Here is a 20,546-nt window from a genome sequence, read left to right as displayed (position 1 = left end):
GTACAAGCTGGAGATGAGAAGTAGGACGGAAGCTTTAAGTGGAGAGGAGGTTTCCCCTCTCCACCTTAAGCTTCTGTCTGCTTCCTCCTCTCCAGCTTGTACACTATCCTTGACCTGTCATTGACTATAAACATGTGCTACTGGTTGAATATCCCTATTGGAAACACAGTGCGATGATCTGTGTGCGTTTCAGCGAGCCGTTGATTGTGTCGACAGGGTCTGGAGGTGATGGCAGTACATGAGGACGCAGCCGCCTCCGGCGTCGGGGTACTGGTGGAGAGGGTAGAGCAGGTGGGCATGGCTCTTTTCGCAGCAGGGCCAGGTTGTGCAGTGCAGCACAGGCGGTGATGATGAGGGCTGACCGTTCCGCCTTGTACTGTAGCCGCATGTCCAGGCATGGGAAGCGTCGCTTGAACACTCCAAATGCCCGTTCGACCGAGTTCCTTGTTTTTAGGTGAGCTGCTTGGTACCTATATGGTGCAGCATTGGTAATGGAAGCAACGTTGCAAGATAAAAGTCTTAAGGTGTAAAAATCGCCACTGCTGCAACCATCAGTATGGTTCAGTAACCTGTACAGCGCGGCCCATCCATGCTAGCTGCATTTTCGGCATTTTCTATTGCTTACCAGAGGCTACTGTTCTGCATACAGTGGTTTTGGCTTGTGTTTTCTACATTACCGTCTTAATTCAAGTTCTTGGCCCTAGTCCAATTCTAGTGACAAAAAGCAACAATTGACACCGACTAACTGTGACGAGGAAGAACAACAAATGTTCTCGAGGAAAATAAAAATAGAACTAAAATGTTGTATGCTACATACTTTTGAAACAAAAATTTGTCCACAGGAAGTGAATAATGCCAGCTTTTTTTGCCATACAAAGGCCCAAAGGTCATGAATCTAGCTGTGACAAAGATTTGCAGAACTAATAGTAACCAATAGGAACACTGTGGCTACAGCATCACTTCTTGTTAGCTGTTCTGAATTTCATGCCATTATTTCTTCCAACAAATTAGTACATACCTGCCCTTTGGGCTGTTGGCTACACCTGGGCTGGTCAGGGGCGTCAGAAGAAATGACATGCAGGCATAGCCTGCATCTCCGAGCAGCAGGCCAGGGATGCGCCGATTCTCGTACAGGACCCTTGCACGACTGTTATCGAATATCCTGCTGTCATGCACGGAGCCTGGCCATCTAGCAACAAGGTCAAAAAACTGCAGCTGGGGTCCTGTGATGGCCTGTGGATAGGAAGGAGCAGTACAGGGATGAGCAGGTTGCCACGATATGAACACAAGTGCTCAAGCTGATATTTCTACTATAATTAGTATATGTTTGACAAAGTGCATCTGCAAGCTTTGGAAATTAACTAGCATTTGAGTTCTCGCAGTTTTATGTGACGTAAGCTTCAATGTGGCTTAATTCCTAGGTTTTTCACGCGGTATAATAGAAGAGAATTTGAGCACGGGATAAAATCTCCCTAATATTTTGTTCGAAAAGTATAATTCAAGGGGAAAATGCTATAAAACATGAGCGTTTGCTATAAAATAACAAAAGCCACCTCGGCACCCAATTAAATGTATGTTTCCAAACACACAATACATAATTCTTGGTTTTGAACCCTCTCTAGCTGGCCCACCACCACTCTGCACTGTCGCAGAGTGCAGATCTCTCTACAAGTTCTAGTCTACATCAGTCACAATATCGCCGAGCTTTCACGTGCCACACCGGGTCTTGGCGTGCCGTTGTTTTCAACTTACTTCGCTGTCGCTAACAGCACAGACAGAAGTGAACTTACCTGCACGTTGAGGGAGAAGAACCCCTTCCTGTTCCTGTAGACTTCCCCATTGGGACCGCCAGGTCCCTTTATTTTGACGTGGGTGCAGTCGATGCATCCAGTCACACTGGGGAACTTCCCGATGTTGTAGAAATCCCGCATGACCTCGTCGCAGTCGCCCTCCGGGAAATCCACGAGGCGGGGGAAGAGAGTCTCGGCGAGGACCCGGGAGACACGCTCAATTACGCGGCACACCGTCGGCTGCGACACGTTAACGAGGTCGCCCGTAACTACTTGAAAAGTCCCGGCGCCATAAAATCTCAGCGCTACGAGGAGCTGGAGCATCGGGGACAGTGGCAGGCCGCGACTGCTCTCGTTTGCTTCCAGCGGCAGGCACTGGAGAAGGCTTACTACTGTCGATTTCGTAAAACGATATCGCACCAGAAACTCCCAGTCGTTGAAATGCTCCAACGGGTTGAGCCGGTCCCGGCAACGCCGTCTCGGCACATCGACGTCCTGGTCGGGGTCTCGGCTGTCGTGAAGGACTTCGTCCGTTCTCAACACGAAGTCGACGAAGTCGGCGAACGATGCGTCGGCCGCCATGACACTGAACGCACTCGAGTGGCTCGAGTGGCCGTTCAAGGTAGCTCCGGCGCAGACTCGAGATCTCGAGTAAATTTTGGAGTTTCGAGTGGAGATTTTGGAGTCGAGTGGAGTTTCGAGTGGAGATCTGTTTATGAATCGCAAAACCACCCTCAAGTCGAGTTTCGAGTCGAGTTTCGAGTCGAGTAGCGTTTAAGAATACGGCGGTTAGCATCGCTGGGCCGCTCGTCTGACGTCTTCTTTTTTTCCTCTCGTTGGAGGTCTGCGTTCCCTGCCTCGAGTCGCCTGTCAATACAGTGCCGGTATCGCCGTTTTTCTTCCCTGTGGACTCCGTGGGGCGAGATGAAAATGCAGCGCTCATCATCCAGTGATAACAACAGTATGTACACTCTAAGAAAAAGGGGAGCGCGACTTAGTCTCCGAGGGGAGCAAGTGCGTTGCCACAACCATTCGTCCCCTCGGGGACTAACGGAAAGGGGAGTAACAGTTGCGCCCCTCCCTTAGTCTCACGCACTAGCACCGTTGGGACTAACTGTTACACCGTTTCAATTGCACCTCGGGGACCAACTGTTAGGCCCTTGCACTTGGTCCCCTGGGACGAACTGTTACACCGTTTCAATTGAACCCCGAGGACGAACTGTTAGGCCCCTGCACTTGTACCCTTGGTACTAACTGTTACACAGTTTCAAATGAACCCCGAGGACCAACTGTTAGGCCCTTGCACTTGGACCCCTGGGTCTAATCGTTGCGCCCTTGGATTTAGACCCCTGGGACTAAAGGTTTATCCTTTACATTTAGTCCCGAGCCACAAGTCTCCGAAACTAAATTGTGCAGTTCAGGTTAAACGTAGCTTTATTGCCTCGTAGATACACATCGCATTCAAGGATGACTGAAATCGAAGTTCCTGAGCGGTAGACTCCACGATAAGGCCAAATCCCCAACAGTGCTCTTGCGTCGACGATGGCTTGAACCACGGAGGTCGTGGCTTGAACACTGGGACGGCTGTCCAAACCGATCTTGGTCCAAGCACCGTTTATTGGGGCACCGGCAGCTTCTTGCCGGTTTGCGAGGAATTTGGATTATTAGCAACAGGGGCAGCGTGAAATACCCGATCGCTCAACAAAAGTATGAGATATAACCCACACATAATAAATAACAAATGGGCTACAAAAGTGCTACAGAGGTTTCATCTAACATGCGATCTGTTAACAGCAGACCAGCGCAATATTATATTTGTAGTGGACCGTTCGCTGCGAATTACAGACCCAGCATGTGCGTGCTCAAACTATGCTTCAAAGTGACGAAACGAGCTCCCGCCATCAACGGGAAAGTCTGTGCAATCGAATAAATGTCTCCATTAACCGCTCATTCACACTGGAAGCGGATCCGCGTTTGCAAAGCGGTTGCGAACGCCGGTTGTATAAAGATCCAGTACAATTTCATGCGCATTTGATGACATCAAAGGCGCGTTAAATTGTACTGGATATTTATACAACCGCGTTCGCAACCGCTTTGAGAAGGCGGATCCGCTTCCAGTGTGAATGATCGGTAAGGCCGGTTCTCACACGCATCGAAACGCTGAAGTAGCGCTGCTCACGTGTGGTGAGCTGCTTTTCGGCTGCCATGAGAAGCAGTTTTGACGGTGCGATACAAAGCTGGTGAAAGCTCCCGTCAGCACGCGCTTAGCGCTAGGTCAGCGCTATGCTTGTGGCTCTCTGCTGCATGTCTGACCAGGCCTTTATGGTAAAGCGATTCTGCCAGGGTCTGCAAAACACGAAAAATAAGCCATCGGTAGCACTGGCGTTTTGCTCGATACGATTAAATATCAGGTCTCTGTGCTGCATAACAAAATAAACAACCATGGTGCCAAAAAGAATAGAGCATGGCGCGCGCTTTGGAAGCAAGAGAACGCGCTCAAAATAAAACACTTTCTGAAGCCGCAGTGAATGAATATACCATAAACAGAAGTACTTCGACATACCTTAATCGAGTTCCCTCGTATTGTGACTTCAGAACTGATCAAGTGCAGTGTTGCAGCACCGCGAATCCAAACCGGATCCCGCAATGATCGGAGACGACCAGCTTCAAGTTCTGATGAAGGCTATACTAAAAACAGGTCCTTTTCAAACAAAGACACCTTCCCTTTTTCCCGACGGACCCTCTCTGCCTCATCTGCCCAACCCTCCGCGTGAGCAAGGAATGCGGGGTAGGGGGTTGGTGGGAGGGCAAGGGCGCGTACACGAAGATCTCCCCCCCCCCCCCCCCCCCACCCCCCTCCCCACTACACACGACACGCGGACACACGGACGCTCCCAAGGACGGGAGAAGGTCGAAGGTCGCTATTTTCAACACGCCGGTCAAGTGACGTACAAGCAAACACTTTTTTCTTTGTTTTTTTTTGTTTTTGTTTTTTTTTCTCTTTTTTTCTCTCTTTCTTTCTTTTCAGTTTTCTCGGGGGCCTTTTTTTTTAGTTCGCATTTGTTTTGTATTAACAGGGTGTGGCCATGGATGACGATCCGGGCGTGATTTGTTCTTCGATGTTCATCTAGAGTGTTATCTGAAACCTCTGAAACAGCGACGACGATCGTATGAAGGCGTCTAGACACTGCTTCTGAATGTGCTTTTTATGTGGAACGTGCCGTGCATCAAGTGTGTCGTTGCGGATTTTGAGTTCGACATTGGACTACCAAGAAAGGTTGGTTACGGGGAGACGCAGAGACGAGGCTCGACTTGTTCTCAATAACTCAGTTTTAGCGGTTGAAGTGACCATTTATTCTGACTGCGAGACTCCGGTGTTGAAAGCGCGTCTTTTACAAACTCTTAAGTTTTATTTAAGAAAAATGAAGTGTTAGTATTTGGAGGTGTTGCGTTTGGATAAATGCTCATTTTTTGCGCGAAAGCAAATTACGTGAATGAGACTTGTGAAATGTCAACAGATCATTTTTGACGAGATAGTTGGGTGAAGTAGAGTCAACACATTCGTTAACTCGCATTCGCACACCGCGTGAAGATCTACCATGTAATGTCTGAACGTTCGTTGCACATTAAACAAATTAGCCAGTTTCGTCCGAGTTTTGTTAACAATTTCAGCCGTGCCGGGCTGTCTCGCCGATCCCCAAGACGAGCGAAATATCATCCGTCCTCCTAGCAAACATTCAATTTGCCTTCGGGGACTAAATCATACAGATGCACCCTGTCTGAGGGGGACTAATGGCTGCTTTTGCTCGCGCACGCCTATCGGTTAGTCCCAGTCGAGCGCAATTAGTCCCCAGCTTTTGCACATGGTACCTAGCTTGAACCAGAAGGTCCTTTCGGGGAGCAACTGGGAGTTCAGAGGACCAAATGCAGCCGTTAGTCCCTTGAGGCCAACTTTTTTCTTAGAGTGTATGAGCGAGATTAGCACCACGAGTGAACTGCCGGCACCCCCAGCACCGGGTTCCTTTGCTAGGCATTGCCTGCGCCCTCGCTTGCAACGGTGGATAAATAAACGAAGTGTAACTACTGAAACGACGTTGTACGGCGTCATTCACTCAGTTGTGAACCGTGCAACTCCTGCCAAGTTTTTGTCGCTATCAATCAAATGGTAAGTGACGATTGGTATAGCGGCCTCCTTTGCACCTTCGATTGCATGTAGGGAGGATAAAACCAGTGGTATGCACGATACTTACCTTTTCCCGGTGTCGTTTGAACTGACATTCTTTGTGTTAATTCTCATCCGAGAGAGCTATAAAACATTAACAGTACTAAAAGAAACGAGCTATAGAAGTAAGCAGACAAAGTGCAAAGCTTGTTAAATAGCGCGAATCTTGGCAAGTGAAAGTTAGCTCTCCCCATTTCTAACACGAGTCGCTGTTCTCGTAATGCTCGGCATTACGAGAATGTAAACCATAAAACTCGGCATGATAGTAGGAGACTGAGGTTGTAGGCAAGCCCTATAAGCTCAGCCTCCCTATTGCACCGCACAATTTGTGAATCGGGGTGATATCCATACAAATATCAATACGGACTCCGTTTCCGTTCTAACTGCGCTTACCACAGGCGGTGACCCAGTTGGTCGAGGTGCATGGAGGAACTCCAAGCTCTGAGTTGCACCTTCTAAGCCTTTGGGCCAGCCGATTCGAGGAAGTGGAACAGTGCTGAGGGATTGGAAACTCTATGCTGCTCACTTACGGCCCAGTGGAATATGTGAGGCGGACCTTAAAGACCTCAAAAAGCCTTGACCAGTGCAATGAGGTAATGAAGCACAACATCACGTCAACAACATGAGACACGGGAGACGTGTACGACACGCATCCGATTTTACAGCATATGAGTGGTCCTTAAAAGGACCGTTTTGTTTTTAGGGTTGATCCCCCTTGATGTTGACATCTAGGGTCGTCGAGGGGCCCCACACTGGACATGTCACTCTCAGAAGAAGTGTCACCTTCATTAAGAGCGATGACGATTGGCTCGATGTGAGCACTTGTCGTTCCTCCTTGTTTGAAGCTTTCTTCCACTTCGACGACATGCCTCACAGCGTTGCACCAGTTACTAGCCGTGACCTGCTCAGCTTCTTCTTTGAGGAGTCTCTCAACGTCGCCAATCTTGAACATTGTGTTTCGGGCTGCGACGCGATTCTTGATCTGTGCCCAGATGAGTTCAATTGGGTTGAACTCACAGTGGTAGGGTGGAAGCCTGACCACTGTGCAACCAGCCCTTTCTGCAGCAGTGTCCACACGGTACTTCACGTACTGCGGCTTGACCGACGACACGATCTCAAGGAGCTGCCTCTTCAGCATCTTGGCGTCCCAAGCAATACCTTTCGACGTGAGCCAGCCCTGGATGAGCTCCTTCCGGGAACTGGTCGTCGGCACCGCCTCTAACCGCCGGGAATGGTACGGGGCATTGTCCATTACGATGACACTCCCCGTCGGCAGTTTTTGGAGGACATCGTCGAACCACTTTTCGAACCGAGGGCCGTCCATTTCCTCGTGGTAGTCGCCGGTTTTTTTGCCGCGGAAGACGTCCAGGCACCCAGGGACAAATCCATCTTCGCTGCCGATATGCGTAACGATGAGGCGCTGGCCCTTCCCCGACGGCTGCTTCAGGCCCGTTGTGAGACCTCGCATGAAGGCGTCGTGGGACGAGGTCACAGTGCTGTCCACCCACACCGTCGAGGCAGTGTGCCCGGCCGTCACCCACGTCTCGTCGAGGTAAAAAATCTGGCGGCCCTCTTGCCTGTGACGCGTGATGTCCCGCAAGTACGTCTGCTGCCAAGCGACGATGTCGTCTCGCTCGACCATGAGCGAGTTTCGAGCCCTCCTTTCTCGCCTGAAGCCGATGTCAAGAAGGAGACGACGCACGGTCCACGCCTGCAGCGAGGGGAGTTCTGGGCTTGTGCGGAACTCGGCTGCTATCTTTTCAACCGTGGGCATCTCGTTCCGGCGAAAAAACCGATGCACACACGATCTTAAGGCACACAGCACGAGGTCACCGTACTTGGCAGTACGCCGCTTCTTGCCTGCATTTGTTGGGCGCTTCCGAGAGGGTGACGCGAGTTGCCCATCATTCGCACTTGCCTCCTTCTTGATTGCAAGCACACTGGACACGCTGACACCTGCCAGTTTGCTGACTGCCTTGCAGGCCTCAATCACGTCGAGGTCGGGCTCCGTATGCCGCATCCGAACGTACATGTTCAGAAGGAGCTCTCGTTGGCCGCTGTTCAAGATGTGGCCGCTCTTGTGCTTCTTGAACCAGCGTTTTGGCGTAGACGGTAGGTCTCTCGACCAAGAAGAATCCGAAGAATCACTTTCCGCAGCTTCCTCGTTGGGATCCATGACGGAAAACATGTGGAACACACAACCGGAGAACGACTTTCCAAATCGCGAATTCGTCGAAACCGGAAACGCAAAAGATTTTCTATTCAACAAATCAACTAAACATACACTATTCATCTATAAAGTATATAAAACTAAGAAAAATAAGGTAATTTGCATTAGTTACGAAATAATAATGTCCTTTTTTTCTTTTTTTTTTTGTTTTTCAAAAAAGTCTGGTTTTCGACTACCGAAACCGAAACCACTGGAAGACAGAAGTTCAGACAGCCATTTAGACAGGAAGTCAGTTAGAAGGCGGAACATTAGACATGACCCCTGTCCATTAATACTGAACCCGTGCGTGGACAATAACGTATCTCAACTTCTTTAAGTATCGTGAATAAACTAAATTATTTATGTATTGGCCTAGAAGACGTTTCTTTGAGAGGGATAAAACGGCGTTGCTAGGGAGCTATTTTCTTTGACGGCGTAGGCATTTCAAGCGGCGCTTTACGCTTGTGGGCGGAGCTCCAGCTTTTTTCTTAAGCTGTAACCGACTATAGTGATGCTCCTGCAATTGTGGCCATACATCTTTATTTTCATATACCAGCTGTGATTCATGCGTTGCCTGCCCTGTCAACCATGCTTAAAATGTTGCTTGAAGTTTCGCCTGTAGCTACAGGCCATACCTCAATAAAGGAGCATATAAAAATTTACACTTCCTACGAAAAACACGACAAAAAAAATAAATAGAAAGGAGCGCGCCGACAGCTAACGTCGTCACAGCTTCCACACGGCGAACGGGGCGAGTCGGGGAAAAATTCTCTCCTCGCCGTGACGTCACCCCGGTTCGCCGTAAGGGGGCGCCACGCGAACTTCTCGGGGCTAATAGCCCTGTTTGGCTCTGAGGTGGCGTTTTTAAAATTTTTCGTTAAGTAGATAACGGACAGACGAACACTGATTGGGTGATGTCGCATTTCTGTAGTACATGTCGCGATTTCACGGTGTACATATATATATATGTGTTTTCTGAGAATAAACTTCACTTGGAAATAGCGCTCTGTGTTGTTCGTTTCTTTTACTCGTCCGTTGTTTTTAGCGCTTTTACCCTCACAAACATGGATCACCAACTAGCCCAAGTGCATACCCTTCTTCTTGGAAGTATGCAAGCAATAAGTCGCACCGCTCAAGTACCAACCGCACGGTAAACAGTTTTTAGTGTTCGACGGCGTCGCCAACGCTCTTGGCTATGGGCATCCATCTTTGTGTGCGCTCGAAAGAGTTCGTCGCGTTGATTTCTTTGAGGAGGTTGTGGGTCGCCTGTCAATACCGCCCGATCAGGCCGAGTTCCACGCGCTCCGAGGAAGTCACGCAAAGAAGCGCTACCATTGGAAAAAGGTTTAGTCTGTACTTAAAGGGGCCCTCCGGAGCTTTCTGCGATTGTCTGTTTATGTTGTTATATTGCGTAGTAGGTGCAAGTTAATCTGTATACAAAGTTTTAGATTACAAAACCGTTTATTAAGCAGATGGCAATAGATATATATCGGGACTATTTTCTCTTCGAAGACAATCCCCCATTCCCTGCCCATCGCTAAAACTTGACCAATGGAAATGCTGCATCTCGCGGTGAATGCGAACGTTATTATTGCAACACTTCTTAAGCTTGTTGCTAATTAGAGTTAATGTAAACTGATTGTGGTGCGGGAAACATAGTCAGCAATTATCGCTCCAAAACCAGCGAACTATGTTTTCTCCCCGCAAGCTTGTTGCTAGGGGGTGATGCGTCGGCGCGTCGGGTCGTCTGCTTCCCGGGGCGTGTGCAGGCGCGCGTTTGCGGGACACGTGTTCCTTCTTCCCGTGGATCCAGACTCCGAAGCCAGCTTTTCGATCCTTCCACGTCAACGAGTCAAACTTTTCCTTGTCATCTGTGGAATGCGACTGCCTATTGCAGTAGCAGCGCGACGGTACGGTGCGACGAACGACGACTACCGAGCGCAAAGTCCGGGCCCCTTGACGACGGTCCGCGCGTGTTCGCGGGTCGGCGGTCGGCTGCGTTGGTGACGCGCACTGACGCCGGAATCCTTCGCTTGCTATTGGCTGACGCGTAAAGAGGTGCCCCTCCCGTTTTCCGGGGTCATCTCAGAAAGGGGGGCGTGCCGGTAACTTTGATAGCAATTTTAATAGGGAAATCCGCCGCGCATGGCCGTAATTTTATGATTTTTAGGATCCTTAGGGCCTGTAGATTGAGTTACCGTCATTAATAGACCATCGCAGAACGCTCCGGAGGGCCCCTTTAAGTTCAGAGTCCGATGAAGAGGAGGGCCAAGGCTGTCTAGTGGTCCGGGTCTTCAGCTGGAAGCCTTGCTCGGCACCGGCTCTTTCGTTTGTCTCCAGCTCCGAACTCCGCGTGTCCTCGCCCGCCATGAGCCTCACCCTTTTCCCCTTCTTCTTTCTCTTTCTTCCAAGAGGTTGAGGACATCTTCAATGGTGAAGCGAACCCGTACAACGCGCGTAGCACTTCCACTAGTTTGCCTCACCCCTCGCCATTTTACAAACTGGAGTAGTCTCGCGCTTTCCCGTGCGCGACGAGAGCAACGAGAATTGCACGCAGGGGACCGCTACGTATACGCTCGCATAAAGCGATAGCGAGCGTACGTACGCATAGCTCGCTGCAATACGTGCGATGGCTCATGCGCAGTGTGGAGGACGCAGCGTTAACGCTAACGTAGGAGGCTTGCGTTTGCTCTTATACGCAATACTAAAACTCCACTATCTTGCATTGTTGGGAAAAAAGGTACTGAATAAATAGTTTCTTCAGGAGTGCATCGGGGACTAAAAACACCGTGAAAGTGCTGTTAAACTCATTAGCAATTTGGTAGGAATAAGTAATTTCATTTCCATCAACATGAAGTTGTTCAATAGATCTCCTGTTGTCCGACAAGTACCCCCAAAACATTTTGGGGTACTTCTTTCGTGAAGTTTTCTAATGTTGTTTCAAAAAAATAATCGCGCGCCGTTTTGATTTTTCGCTTCGGCGTCACTGTGAGGGAAGTTATGACATCAGCATTTTTACAATTTGCTCTCCGTTGCCTAGATATTGTTCTTTTCCGAAGTATTGTATATCTTCTTATCCAGGCATTCTGATGTTTCTTTTTTACTATATTTGTTGCATATTTGTGAAGGCACTTAGCAGTAATACGTTTGAGACCTTTCCATAATGTTGAAATGTCACCCTCCGTCTCAAAGTCGCTGAAGTTCAAATCAAGAGTATTTATAATAGCTTCATCATCTGCAGCAACAAAATTAAAGACACGTTTAGTCACATGACCCTTTTTTACAGGGCAAAAATTAGTCGTAAGGAAAACAAGCTTGTGGTCAGAAATTCCATCATGAACGCTGATGTCAGTGCCCTCTGGAGAGTTTCCAACAAAAATGAGGTCCAAAATGTTACTGCTATTTTGGGAAATACGAGTACCATCAGTAACAAGCTGAGTTAGGTTAAAATTGAGCATCAATTCGAGTAGTGAAGTTGCAATTTTTTACCTTAGTAAGGTCGATCGGTTGTACGTTTAGGTAAATGGTCAGCTAGAAGGAGAGGGACAAACACAGACAGGGAGAAACAGAGACATAGACACCGCTGACTATCAACTAAGACCTTATATTTCTTCTTCATCACTGTGACCCACAGATTCACACCTAAAGTAATGCCAATGAATGACCCTAAATCCTTACGGTACACTACTAAATCAAAATACTGATTAAATAGTATTAAATTAAAATTGAAACTAATTAATTACATTATATTATTAATTAATTATTAATAAGGTCGACGGGTTGATTGACGGGAGTTTCAAAACACCCGCCAATAAAGTTTTTATATTAGGTTTGTATATTTGTTGCATGTGAAATTGAATGTTCTCAAGAAATGATCTGGAGGAGGATGGGGGCCGATAGACAACACCAACGAGAGCCGAAAACCCATGATAATCGATTTGGCACCATACACTTTCATTGTCAGTTATTTCGTTTAAGATAACGCAGAGTTCCTTTTTTACTATTAAGGCAACTCCCCCTCCTCGAGAGTCACGATCACGCCTTCGGCCTCAAAAATGTCTCCTGATAACTATGTTTCAGGGATTTCTATTATCTTCGGGTTGTACGTAAGTATAATTTCTTCGAGATCGTGAACTTTATTGACGATACTTCGGGCATTTAGTAGTACAAAACGTAACTGCTTCAATTCAAGTCAGTATACATCGTTCCGACATTTTTGAGAGCGGATGCACTTTAGACAGTCGTTTTCTTCATTCATAGAGTTCGTCATCAACTCGTGGTTTATCACAGTATAGCACTACTTTACGTCTCTGGCTTTGAAGTCTCCAGATTTGGACCAATGCTTCCTCCTTTTTGCCAGAGTACTCTTACAAAAGTCATGATTAGCTGAGATTGTGGTTCCTTTCAATTTATTACAATTTTTAGTACCTTCACTTTTCCCTTATAGTCGAAGAAATTTCTAATCACAGGCCCCGGTTTGCCTCGTTTTTTCCTCATTTCGTGGACTCTTTCCACCGAGCTAACAGACACTCCAAGCTTTTGCCCTATTAAGTCCTCGATTATCTGGCTTCTTAATGTTTCGGTGTTTTCGCGGTAGGGCTCAGGAAACCTGAATATCACAAGGTTGCGGCGACCACTCCTATCTTCTAGCTCGGTGGTCTCAAACTCATTTGAGCGTGGGGGCCAGATAGCCCACACTGGGAAGGCCGAGGGCCAACGTTGACCGGGGGGGGGGGGGGGGGGGGAGGGGGGCGACGAGGTCAAACGATTTGAAAGAGAAGACACCTCGTGCTCTTTGCTTTTTGTAAACTCGGTTTTGTGAGTTACATTTTTAGATTTGATTTGTTCATATTGCTACTTTGGGGCCCTGACCTGATGTGATAACAATAATTTAAATGACACCGCCCCGCTACCTTGCTCGCATATTTAATAGAACAAGAAAGCATTTACACTGTCGTTCTTGTTGCTCAATTCACTCGGGAATTAACCAAGCCCAATATTTAAAAAAAAAAATAATAAGTATTTTGCAGTTCTTGCTTTCCTGAAGATTTCTATTGCAGCACCCATGCATGTTTTTAATGGTGATATTTTTTTTAAAACGAGAATTCCGAGCTCGTACCTTTATCTTCGGTAGTTGCTCTTGCTGGTCGAGAGTTCGCGCAGCCGAGAAACATCCTTCAACAAAGAGTTCGCGCCTGCAGCCTAGTAGCGGAATTGTTGTACATTACAAAAGCTAGGAAGCAAAATATAAAGCGAAACAAAGGGAAAATGAGCACTGATAAGTTGAAACTATGTGAATAAGTTCAAAGAGAGGAACTACTTTTCGAGCGAAAATGAATCGGCGATATGAGACCACGGTGGCGCATGCTAGCGCTCGAGACCTGAGAACCGGGACTCCTAGCCGGTTGCCTGCGGGCCGCATCCCAGCGAGTCGTGGGCCGCGTGTTTAAGACTCCTGTTAATCAAGGCGCTTTTGGTGGAGCTGGAGGTCATTTTTAAAGGATATGACTTCCCCCTGTAGCAGCAACTCGAATCTCTCCTATGCTCATGTAGATCGAGCTACCATTACTTCACCCATTCTAGCGTTGACTGTTGATTTCAGCTATTTCCGAGAAGCCGCCAGGCTAAAAAAACCGCGTTTAAGGTCATTCTCTGCGTTAAGCATGGCCTTCATCATCACCTTTATAGTTCTTCTATTCCCTGAGGCCCATGATTTTGCTGGACATCCCCGGACAGAAGGATCAAAATGCCACTCCATGCACCCACAAGACGACACTCAACTATGGCCGGGCACGGCAGGACAACAATACCTCTATAATCTCTTCGAAAGCAATAAGCAAGTTTGTCACAAACCTGAACAAAGAAGATGGACGGGTTAGCGTGGTTGCCATTGCGGTCCCGCCGTTCCCTCTGAGGTATTGGTGGTGGTGGGTGATCGTTGGGGTTTAACATCACCTAGTTAGCCTAGCTCTGATGTGCTGGCCTGGGCAGGTGACGAGCTCCAATAAAAGCTGGTTTACAAAAAAAAAAGGTATTGTAACAAGAAAACAAAGAGCTTGGGCCCACTTTGGCTACAGGCGGTCAATGAGTTCTGTGTGTCGTAGGAAAGCCAACAATGCCTTGAAAATCTTCGGGCACTTTCGTCTGGGCCCGTCAGGAAAGAGCAAGTCGTCTGTTGTCACCTGGGTGCCCTCCTTAACCCGTTGACGCAGAACTTGCCGTTGGATCTCGTATGCCGGGCAGATGCAGAGGATGTGGTAGATCGTCTCTTCTGCCCTGCATTGGGGACAGCTTGAGCTCTGCCGTTTTCCCATTTTAGCAAGGAATTCGTTTGTGTATGCAGTATTTGTCCGTATCGTCGCACCAGTGTCTCCGCTGCACAGGAGAGGCCGGTCAGGGTGCCTTTGAGTAAAGATGTGTCCGGCTTGTCCTGTAGGAGATGCCAGCGGACGTCGAGAGCTGCCTGTTGTGGGTGTGCAGGTATAGAGACCGTGGGAGGTAAGTTGTAACTGACGCGCTTCCGCGGCGAGGTCATCCGCGCGTTCATTTCCCTGGATGCCGACGTGCCCTGGGATCCATTGGAGCCAAACTAAAGAGCTATGCGCTTCCAATGTACCCAGGGCCTTCCTTGCAGCGGCCGTTACAGGGTCTCCAATCTCGACATTGGCTATCTTTTGAATGGCGCACCGGGAGTCCTTGAGTAAGACCATCGGTTGAGGCGGCAACTTGGCAGCCTCCAGGAGAGCTTTTCCCACGGCCACCAGCTCGGCCGTCGTTGAAGACGTGCCTGTGTGGAGTCTGCTACTCCACTCCAGACTTAGTTTCGAAACACGATAGGCCGCTGTGCTGGAGGTTCGTGAGTGGTTCACCGACCCGTCAGTGTATATTTGCAGCTTTCCGCTGTGACGTTATACCAGGTGGGCCTCCACTCATTCCTTGATGGCAAGGGGTGGCTTGTCTTGTTTGGAGCACAGGTATTTATTTCGTACCTCACTAGCTATTTTCGGCACTTCCCATGGTGGTGCCCTTGACTCGCTCTGTGGCATCGTTAGGGGAGCCGCGACTCGGAGGAAAACTTCCACCACCTTGCTTCATGACGCTGTTGTCCGGCCTCAAATTCTACGCAGGAACCATCTGCCTGGGTGGTTGTCGACAGTCGTGCCAGTTGGAAGAGGCTTCGTTCCCAAGACTGTCTCTCGAGCGACTCTAACCCCGCCTCTTGGAGGACCAGAGTTTTCTTGCCAGCCTTCGGGATAACCAACGCCGTGCGAAGTCCCTGGCGGTGCAGTTGTTCCAACCTCTCCAGGTCCGTGAGGATGGGGACATGTACGGCAGCCTGTACAGTATCCTTGACGTGACGAGCGCTGTCTGGGCGGCCAGGATGGTTCGTTCTGTGCAGCCCCATGTGGCCCCAGTCATGCGGCGGACAGCATTCCTGGCCGGCCTGCAGGTTGTGATGGTCGCCTTTGCGGCTTGAGACCATCGCAGTCTGTCTGTGAGGACGATTCCTAAGAACCGCTGCCTTGTTACGCGTGTGATCTTTACTTCTGCCAACTTGATGTCTGGTGGGCGAAAGTGGCGTCCGCTCCCCCGTATGAACATCCAGGCTGTCTTATCTCTGGAGAGGTTCAGCCCCGATTTGGTCAGGAAATTGTCCACAGCGTGGATGGCGTCCTGTACACTACGATGGATCTTAGTGGTGTAAATGCCCGAAACCCAGAGACATACGTCGTCTGCATATAGCGATACCTGCACCGGCAGGGGCGTTGGTGGGATGGAGCACGGTAGCTGCGCCATCACGATGTTGAAGCTCACCGGACTCAGCACGCAACTCTCTGTGGAGCACCCCTGGTGACGATACTGTGCATCCAGATACAAACTTGTATTTTTTGCCCCGTCAAGAAGGTCGCTAGGAAGGCTTGGATTTTGCCTGTAAGCCCCGCCTCGGTCAGTCTGCGGAGGATAGTGGAAAGCGGGACGCCGTCGTAAGCCCCCTCCACGTCGAAAAGACTGCAACCGCGTTTCTTCGTTTATTCTGGTTCTCCTCCAGGTCACTCGTAAGGTCCAAGATACTGTCCCGGGCTGACAGACCTCTCCTGAAACCAGTCATACACTCGGGGAGGAGACAGTGTGCATCCAGATACCAGCAAAGGCATGCTTGCACCATTCTCTCAAACACCTTGCTTATGCATGACGTTAGCGGCACCGGGTGGTAGGACTCCGCCTTGCCTGGGGGCTTTCCTACCTTGATTAGGGGCACTACGGTTGTTAATTTCCACCCGTCGGGTGCGTCGCCAGAGTCCCATATGGTGTTGAACCAGGCGACGAGGGCTTCTTGTGCATCATCCGGAAGTTTCGTGAGTGCCTGGTATGGGATTCCGTCGGGTCCCGCTGCACTCTTTTTCCGGCACCTCCGGAGAGCATTCTCAAGTTCCCGGAGGGTAAAAAGTGCGTCTAGCCGATGACAAAATGCTGTATGAAGGGGAGGGGGAGAGGAGGGTCCCAGCAAAATGGAAGATTTTAAGGGGGAGGGGGGGAGGGGGCCCTACGCCCCCCCCCCCCCCCCCTTTGGCTACGTGCCTGGCCCAGGGGATAAATCTGGAGTTCCCGGTTTTCCTGGCGCTTCGGCAGGGGCATAGAGAGCACACAATCTTTCTGCTGCCAGCTGCTCTGTTATGTTGGCCGCGAGTGCTGACTTGTTCTGCATCTCCGGTCATTGCATCTAGGACTCTCCAGAGTTTGGGCAGCGATGAGTGAGCGTTGATGTTCCTGCATATTAGCTTCCATTGAGCTCTCACCAGCGCTTTGGAGTGTCTTCGTAGCTTTGCCGACACTCTGTTAAATTGGGTCTTGTCCTCTGGGTTCTTCGTTCGTCGGTACTTTCGTTGAGCCATTGTTCGCGCCACCTGCAGGTTCAAGAAGGTGAGGTCGGGATTCGGCAGCCATTTAGAGATGCACATCGTGTGTGTCGCCTTCTGCAGAGCCTGAACGATGGTTGTCGCACTGTCTGCACGGCTTGTGTCCAACGCTGCGCGGAAAACGTCCCAGTTTGTGCATGACCTCACGATCTTCCTGACCATCTGGCACCCCTTGATGGTGATGTGGATAGAGAAATGGTCGCTCCCTCTGGTGTCCGGAGCAGTTGCCCATGCCAGCTCGAGTGTTGGTCTATGCGCCGTGACATCGATGGCACTATACGTGCTAGAAGGCCTGAAAAAGGTGGGCCCTTCATCGTTTGCCACGACCAAGTCAGGCTCCTCCATCATTTTCGCGACGGCGGCCCCCCGTTTGTCCATTTTCCGACTGCCCCATGCTTCACTGTGCGCATTGAGGTCGCCACACAGAAGTAGGTCCCCGTCGATGTTCTTGCACCATGTCAGAAGGTCATCTGTGGGCCACTCAATGCCATCCGGCCGTACGTACCCCAGGATCACATTTGCCGATGCTGACTCTTGCAGCCACAAACTCCGCCGACAGGGTAGACTACTGACTGGTGTCCACTTGAAAGTAAGGCACTCCTTGTCGTATAAACAGCGCCGCACTTCCATGGGTAAAACTGGGGATGGATTGCCCGGGGCAGTTGCCCATGCCAGCCCGAGCCGTTCGAAGTACCCGTGGGGTGACGAGCGTGTGGCTGGCCCGAGGAGCAGGTAGCTTCCACAGCACTGTCAGCTTAGGGCTGAACGGGGTGGGGAAAGCAACTTTTGTCCGAGTTTGAAGCGACCGGCTAATCTCCTAGGGAGAAAATGGTTTCGTCCGGGTGCACAAACGAGGGCCCGAGAAAGAGGGGAGTCTCTCCTTTCCGTCTTGAACTGTTTGGTTTCATGCGCGATTTGTGAGTTGAGGACGAAAGCTAAGAAGGAATATGTTGAAATTCCAAAAAGCGCCGCTGCTCCGATGTAACTTGCTACGTCATGACTACGTAGGGAATCCCCCAGCGTTGCTAGATTACCTCCCAAATAAGCTCCGCATGCATCCACCAGGTGCACATTGAAAGATCGTTTAATTAGCTTTAAAATTAGTTTGCTTGTGCCTTTCAACACAAAACTGGTGTTTTCTAGGTTATGCTGCAACATGCAACACATTAAAGCTAAATATTGAGCGCTGAAATTTCGTTTCCCTACACCCTTTAAACAATTAAATACAATTGTTTCGAACTTCCTTTTACAGCGAAGCTGTTGGTGGTACGTTTGTTAGATTTTCCCGTGTCGTTGATAGCAGACAAACGGTCAGTATTAACTAAAAAAAGTTAGTATTTTCGAGGGCGTTTGGAAAGGCAGGGGTCTTCAGGACGAAATCTGGGATTTTAGGGATATGTGTGCCGAGTTTTTTGTTAATTGAAGAGAGTTTAAACGTGATCTAAACAATGAAAATCAGGGGCGTCGGTAAATGCCGCACATTTTTTAACACCCCTAGCTTCCGTCTACCAGAGGAGGGCATAAATAGATTGCTTTACTGTCGTTTCTGTGTCGGCACGAATTTGCCACCTCTCGCAGTTGTAAAAATTTTGAAAAAATGCATTGAGTACAATGCTCGCAATTTCCTGTTTTTTTTTTATATTGGCCTCTCCGAGTGAAGTGGTAGTGAAGCTCATGTTCGTTCTGTGTTCAAATACGAGCGCACGACGATAATGCCAGATCACGATAGGGCCCCAGTGCGTCTTGCAGAACAGATCGCGTCGGCTGCCACAGAGAGCAACGAATAAGAAAACCAGTACCTGGTTTACTCACTATACATTTTTAAATGAACGCTTTTAAATATTGAATTTTCGTCAGTATACTGTTTTTGTCAATAGACAAAAAAAAAAGACAAGTTTATTGAGTCTACAAATATTCACCGCAATGGCGTCCAAGGACAATACCTAATAATTTGCTGACACCAATTATTTGTGTCCACGCAACGAAGCACACAATTTCCAACTTTGAGGGAGAATGCCGCTGAGTGACTCGAAGAAATAGAATGGTTGGTTGTTCTCAAAAGTGAACACCAAGCATCACCCGACTTCACTTTGACAAACGAGACTTCGACAAGTTGCACTTGTCGCTGAATACAGACAAAATCGCCATTACGAAATGGAAGTGAAATGGCTTGGATAGCAAACAGACACTGTTGCCTATTGCCAGCCATCAAGTCAACGGTACAGCAAAATTGTCACAGTCACGTAAGCAATACATGCCCGAGCTTGCTGCATTGACGCAGAAAACTACTAGGAAATTTTGCGGATTAGAAGCCAGCTCTGCAGCTTCAGTGCATCAAATATCAGTGGCCGCACATGACGTATGATTACAAGACGGCATCAGTCGTCAAAGTTGCCACTCGACCAAACTGAACACCGACGAGCCATGAGCATCATCAGAAAACAAGGAGCGCAATTACTACGACTGAACGCCTGACACGAGACTGTCGCAGAAATAACTCGTCATGAAACCATTTGTAAAGAACCAATAGTTATGTAATCAAGTGAAAATAAACATATTTGATACACTAACCAAATAAACATATTTCCGCTCGAATTTCCGTCTTCAGAGTCTCTATACAAAGAATTGTGTTGATGGCACGTGCTGGACCTTTGGAAGACATTCGCATCTCTGATCCCTCAATATTAATTGATGGGACATACCATACTGACAGACTGATTGCATTGGGCTGCACTTATTCCACTTCTCCTGAACATGTGACGCATCCGAAAACCCACTCCAGTGATGTGAAAATGTTGTTTATTATTTTATTCTCTCCAAGGGCCTCTGTAGGCATTGCAGAGAGTATACTTAAAACTACACACATGATAAAAACATCAAATTACGCTGACATTCATGAGCACAAAACGGGTCCAGCTACCGGAAATAAATATTACACTCCTAAGAAATAATTATTGCTGCAACTTGTTGAGTGCAAAAACAAACACACCTTTGAGCCTCTAGTTTAATAGTATTAGTTGATGCATTTTTAACTTCCTATATGTATAACGCAATAGACCCTTTACAAAACCATCAAGCAACACAACTGTCACCAATTTTTTTAGGCGTAAAGCCAGTCTTGGGTAAGTTACTTTTAAAAAGTAATTCGTTACAATTACAGTTACTTTCAGAAAAAAAATTAGCGAAGTTACCGTTACAGTTACCGCAAGAAAAGAGTAACTCGTTACAGTTACAGTTACTTTTAAAAAGTGACGACGTTACTCTTCAGTTACTTTTCTATAACACAAAAAAAAGTAGGAAAAACTAGAAAACGCTTTTCACCAAGTTTTATTGCATAAAATTAAAAAAGTACGCTTTTTACTTCATATTGTAACTTAGCAGAAGTTGCTTCTCGAAATTAGTGTTTG

At 48.4% G+C, this 20,546-nt stretch overlaps 2 protein-coding genes across 2 annotated transcripts; both read right to left on the bottom strand.

The window, feature by feature from the left end:
• Positions 1-78: 78 nt before the first annotated feature.
• LOC115331760 (putative nuclease HARBI1) lies at positions 79-2,491 on the bottom strand. The gene is made up of 3 exons (XM_040212663.2): positions 1,791-2,491; positions 1,019-1,233; positions 79-470 (listed from the first exon to the last, which is right to left on the bottom strand). Exons 1-3 carry the CDS (start codon positions 2,370-2,372, stop codon positions 155-157), a joined length of 1,113 nt encoding a protein of 370 aa, XP_040068597.2. The 5' UTR covers positions 2,373-2,491; the 3' UTR covers positions 79-154.
• Positions 2,492-6,691: 4,200 nt separating this feature from the next.
• Positions 6,692-8,276, bottom strand: LOC120841710. Its single transcript, XM_040212673.3, has one exon. The coding sequence runs from the start codon at positions 8,198-8,200 to the stop codon at positions 6,692-6,694; it is 1,509 nt and encodes a 502-aa protein (XP_040068607.2). The 5' UTR covers positions 8,201-8,276.
• Between the last annotated feature and the right edge of the window lie 12,270 nt (positions 8,277-20,546).

This window comes from Ixodes scapularis, unplaced genomic scaffold (assembly GCF_016920785.2).
Source record: "Ixodes scapularis isolate PalLabHiFi unplaced genomic scaffold, ASM1692078v2 PGA_scaffold44__24_contigs__length_19508400, whole genome shotgun sequence".
Classification (NCBI taxonomy): Eukaryota; Metazoa; Arthropoda; class Arachnida; order Ixodida; family Ixodidae; genus Ixodes; species Ixodes scapularis.
The sequence above is the reverse complement of the archived record's forward strand: the minus strand, read 5'-3'. Positions and strand labels throughout refer to the sequence as shown.

Coding starts and splice junctions, on each gene's coding strand:
- LOC120841710 (XM_040212673.3), bottom strand. CDS start 8,200: ATGTTTTCCGTCATGGATCCCAACGAGGAAGCTGCGGAAAGTGATTCT.
- LOC115331760 (XM_040212663.2), bottom strand. CDS start 2,372: ATGGCGGCCGACGCATCGTTCGCCGACTTCGTCGACTTCGTGTTGAGA. Junction 1,234..1,790: donor TCTTCTCCCTCAACGTGCAG/GTAAGTTCACTT, acceptor TCCTATCCACAG/GCCATCACAGGACCCCAGCT. Junction 471..1,018: donor GCCAACAGCCCAAAGGGCAG/GTATGTACTAAT, acceptor TGCACCATATAG/GTACCAAGCAGCTCACCTAA.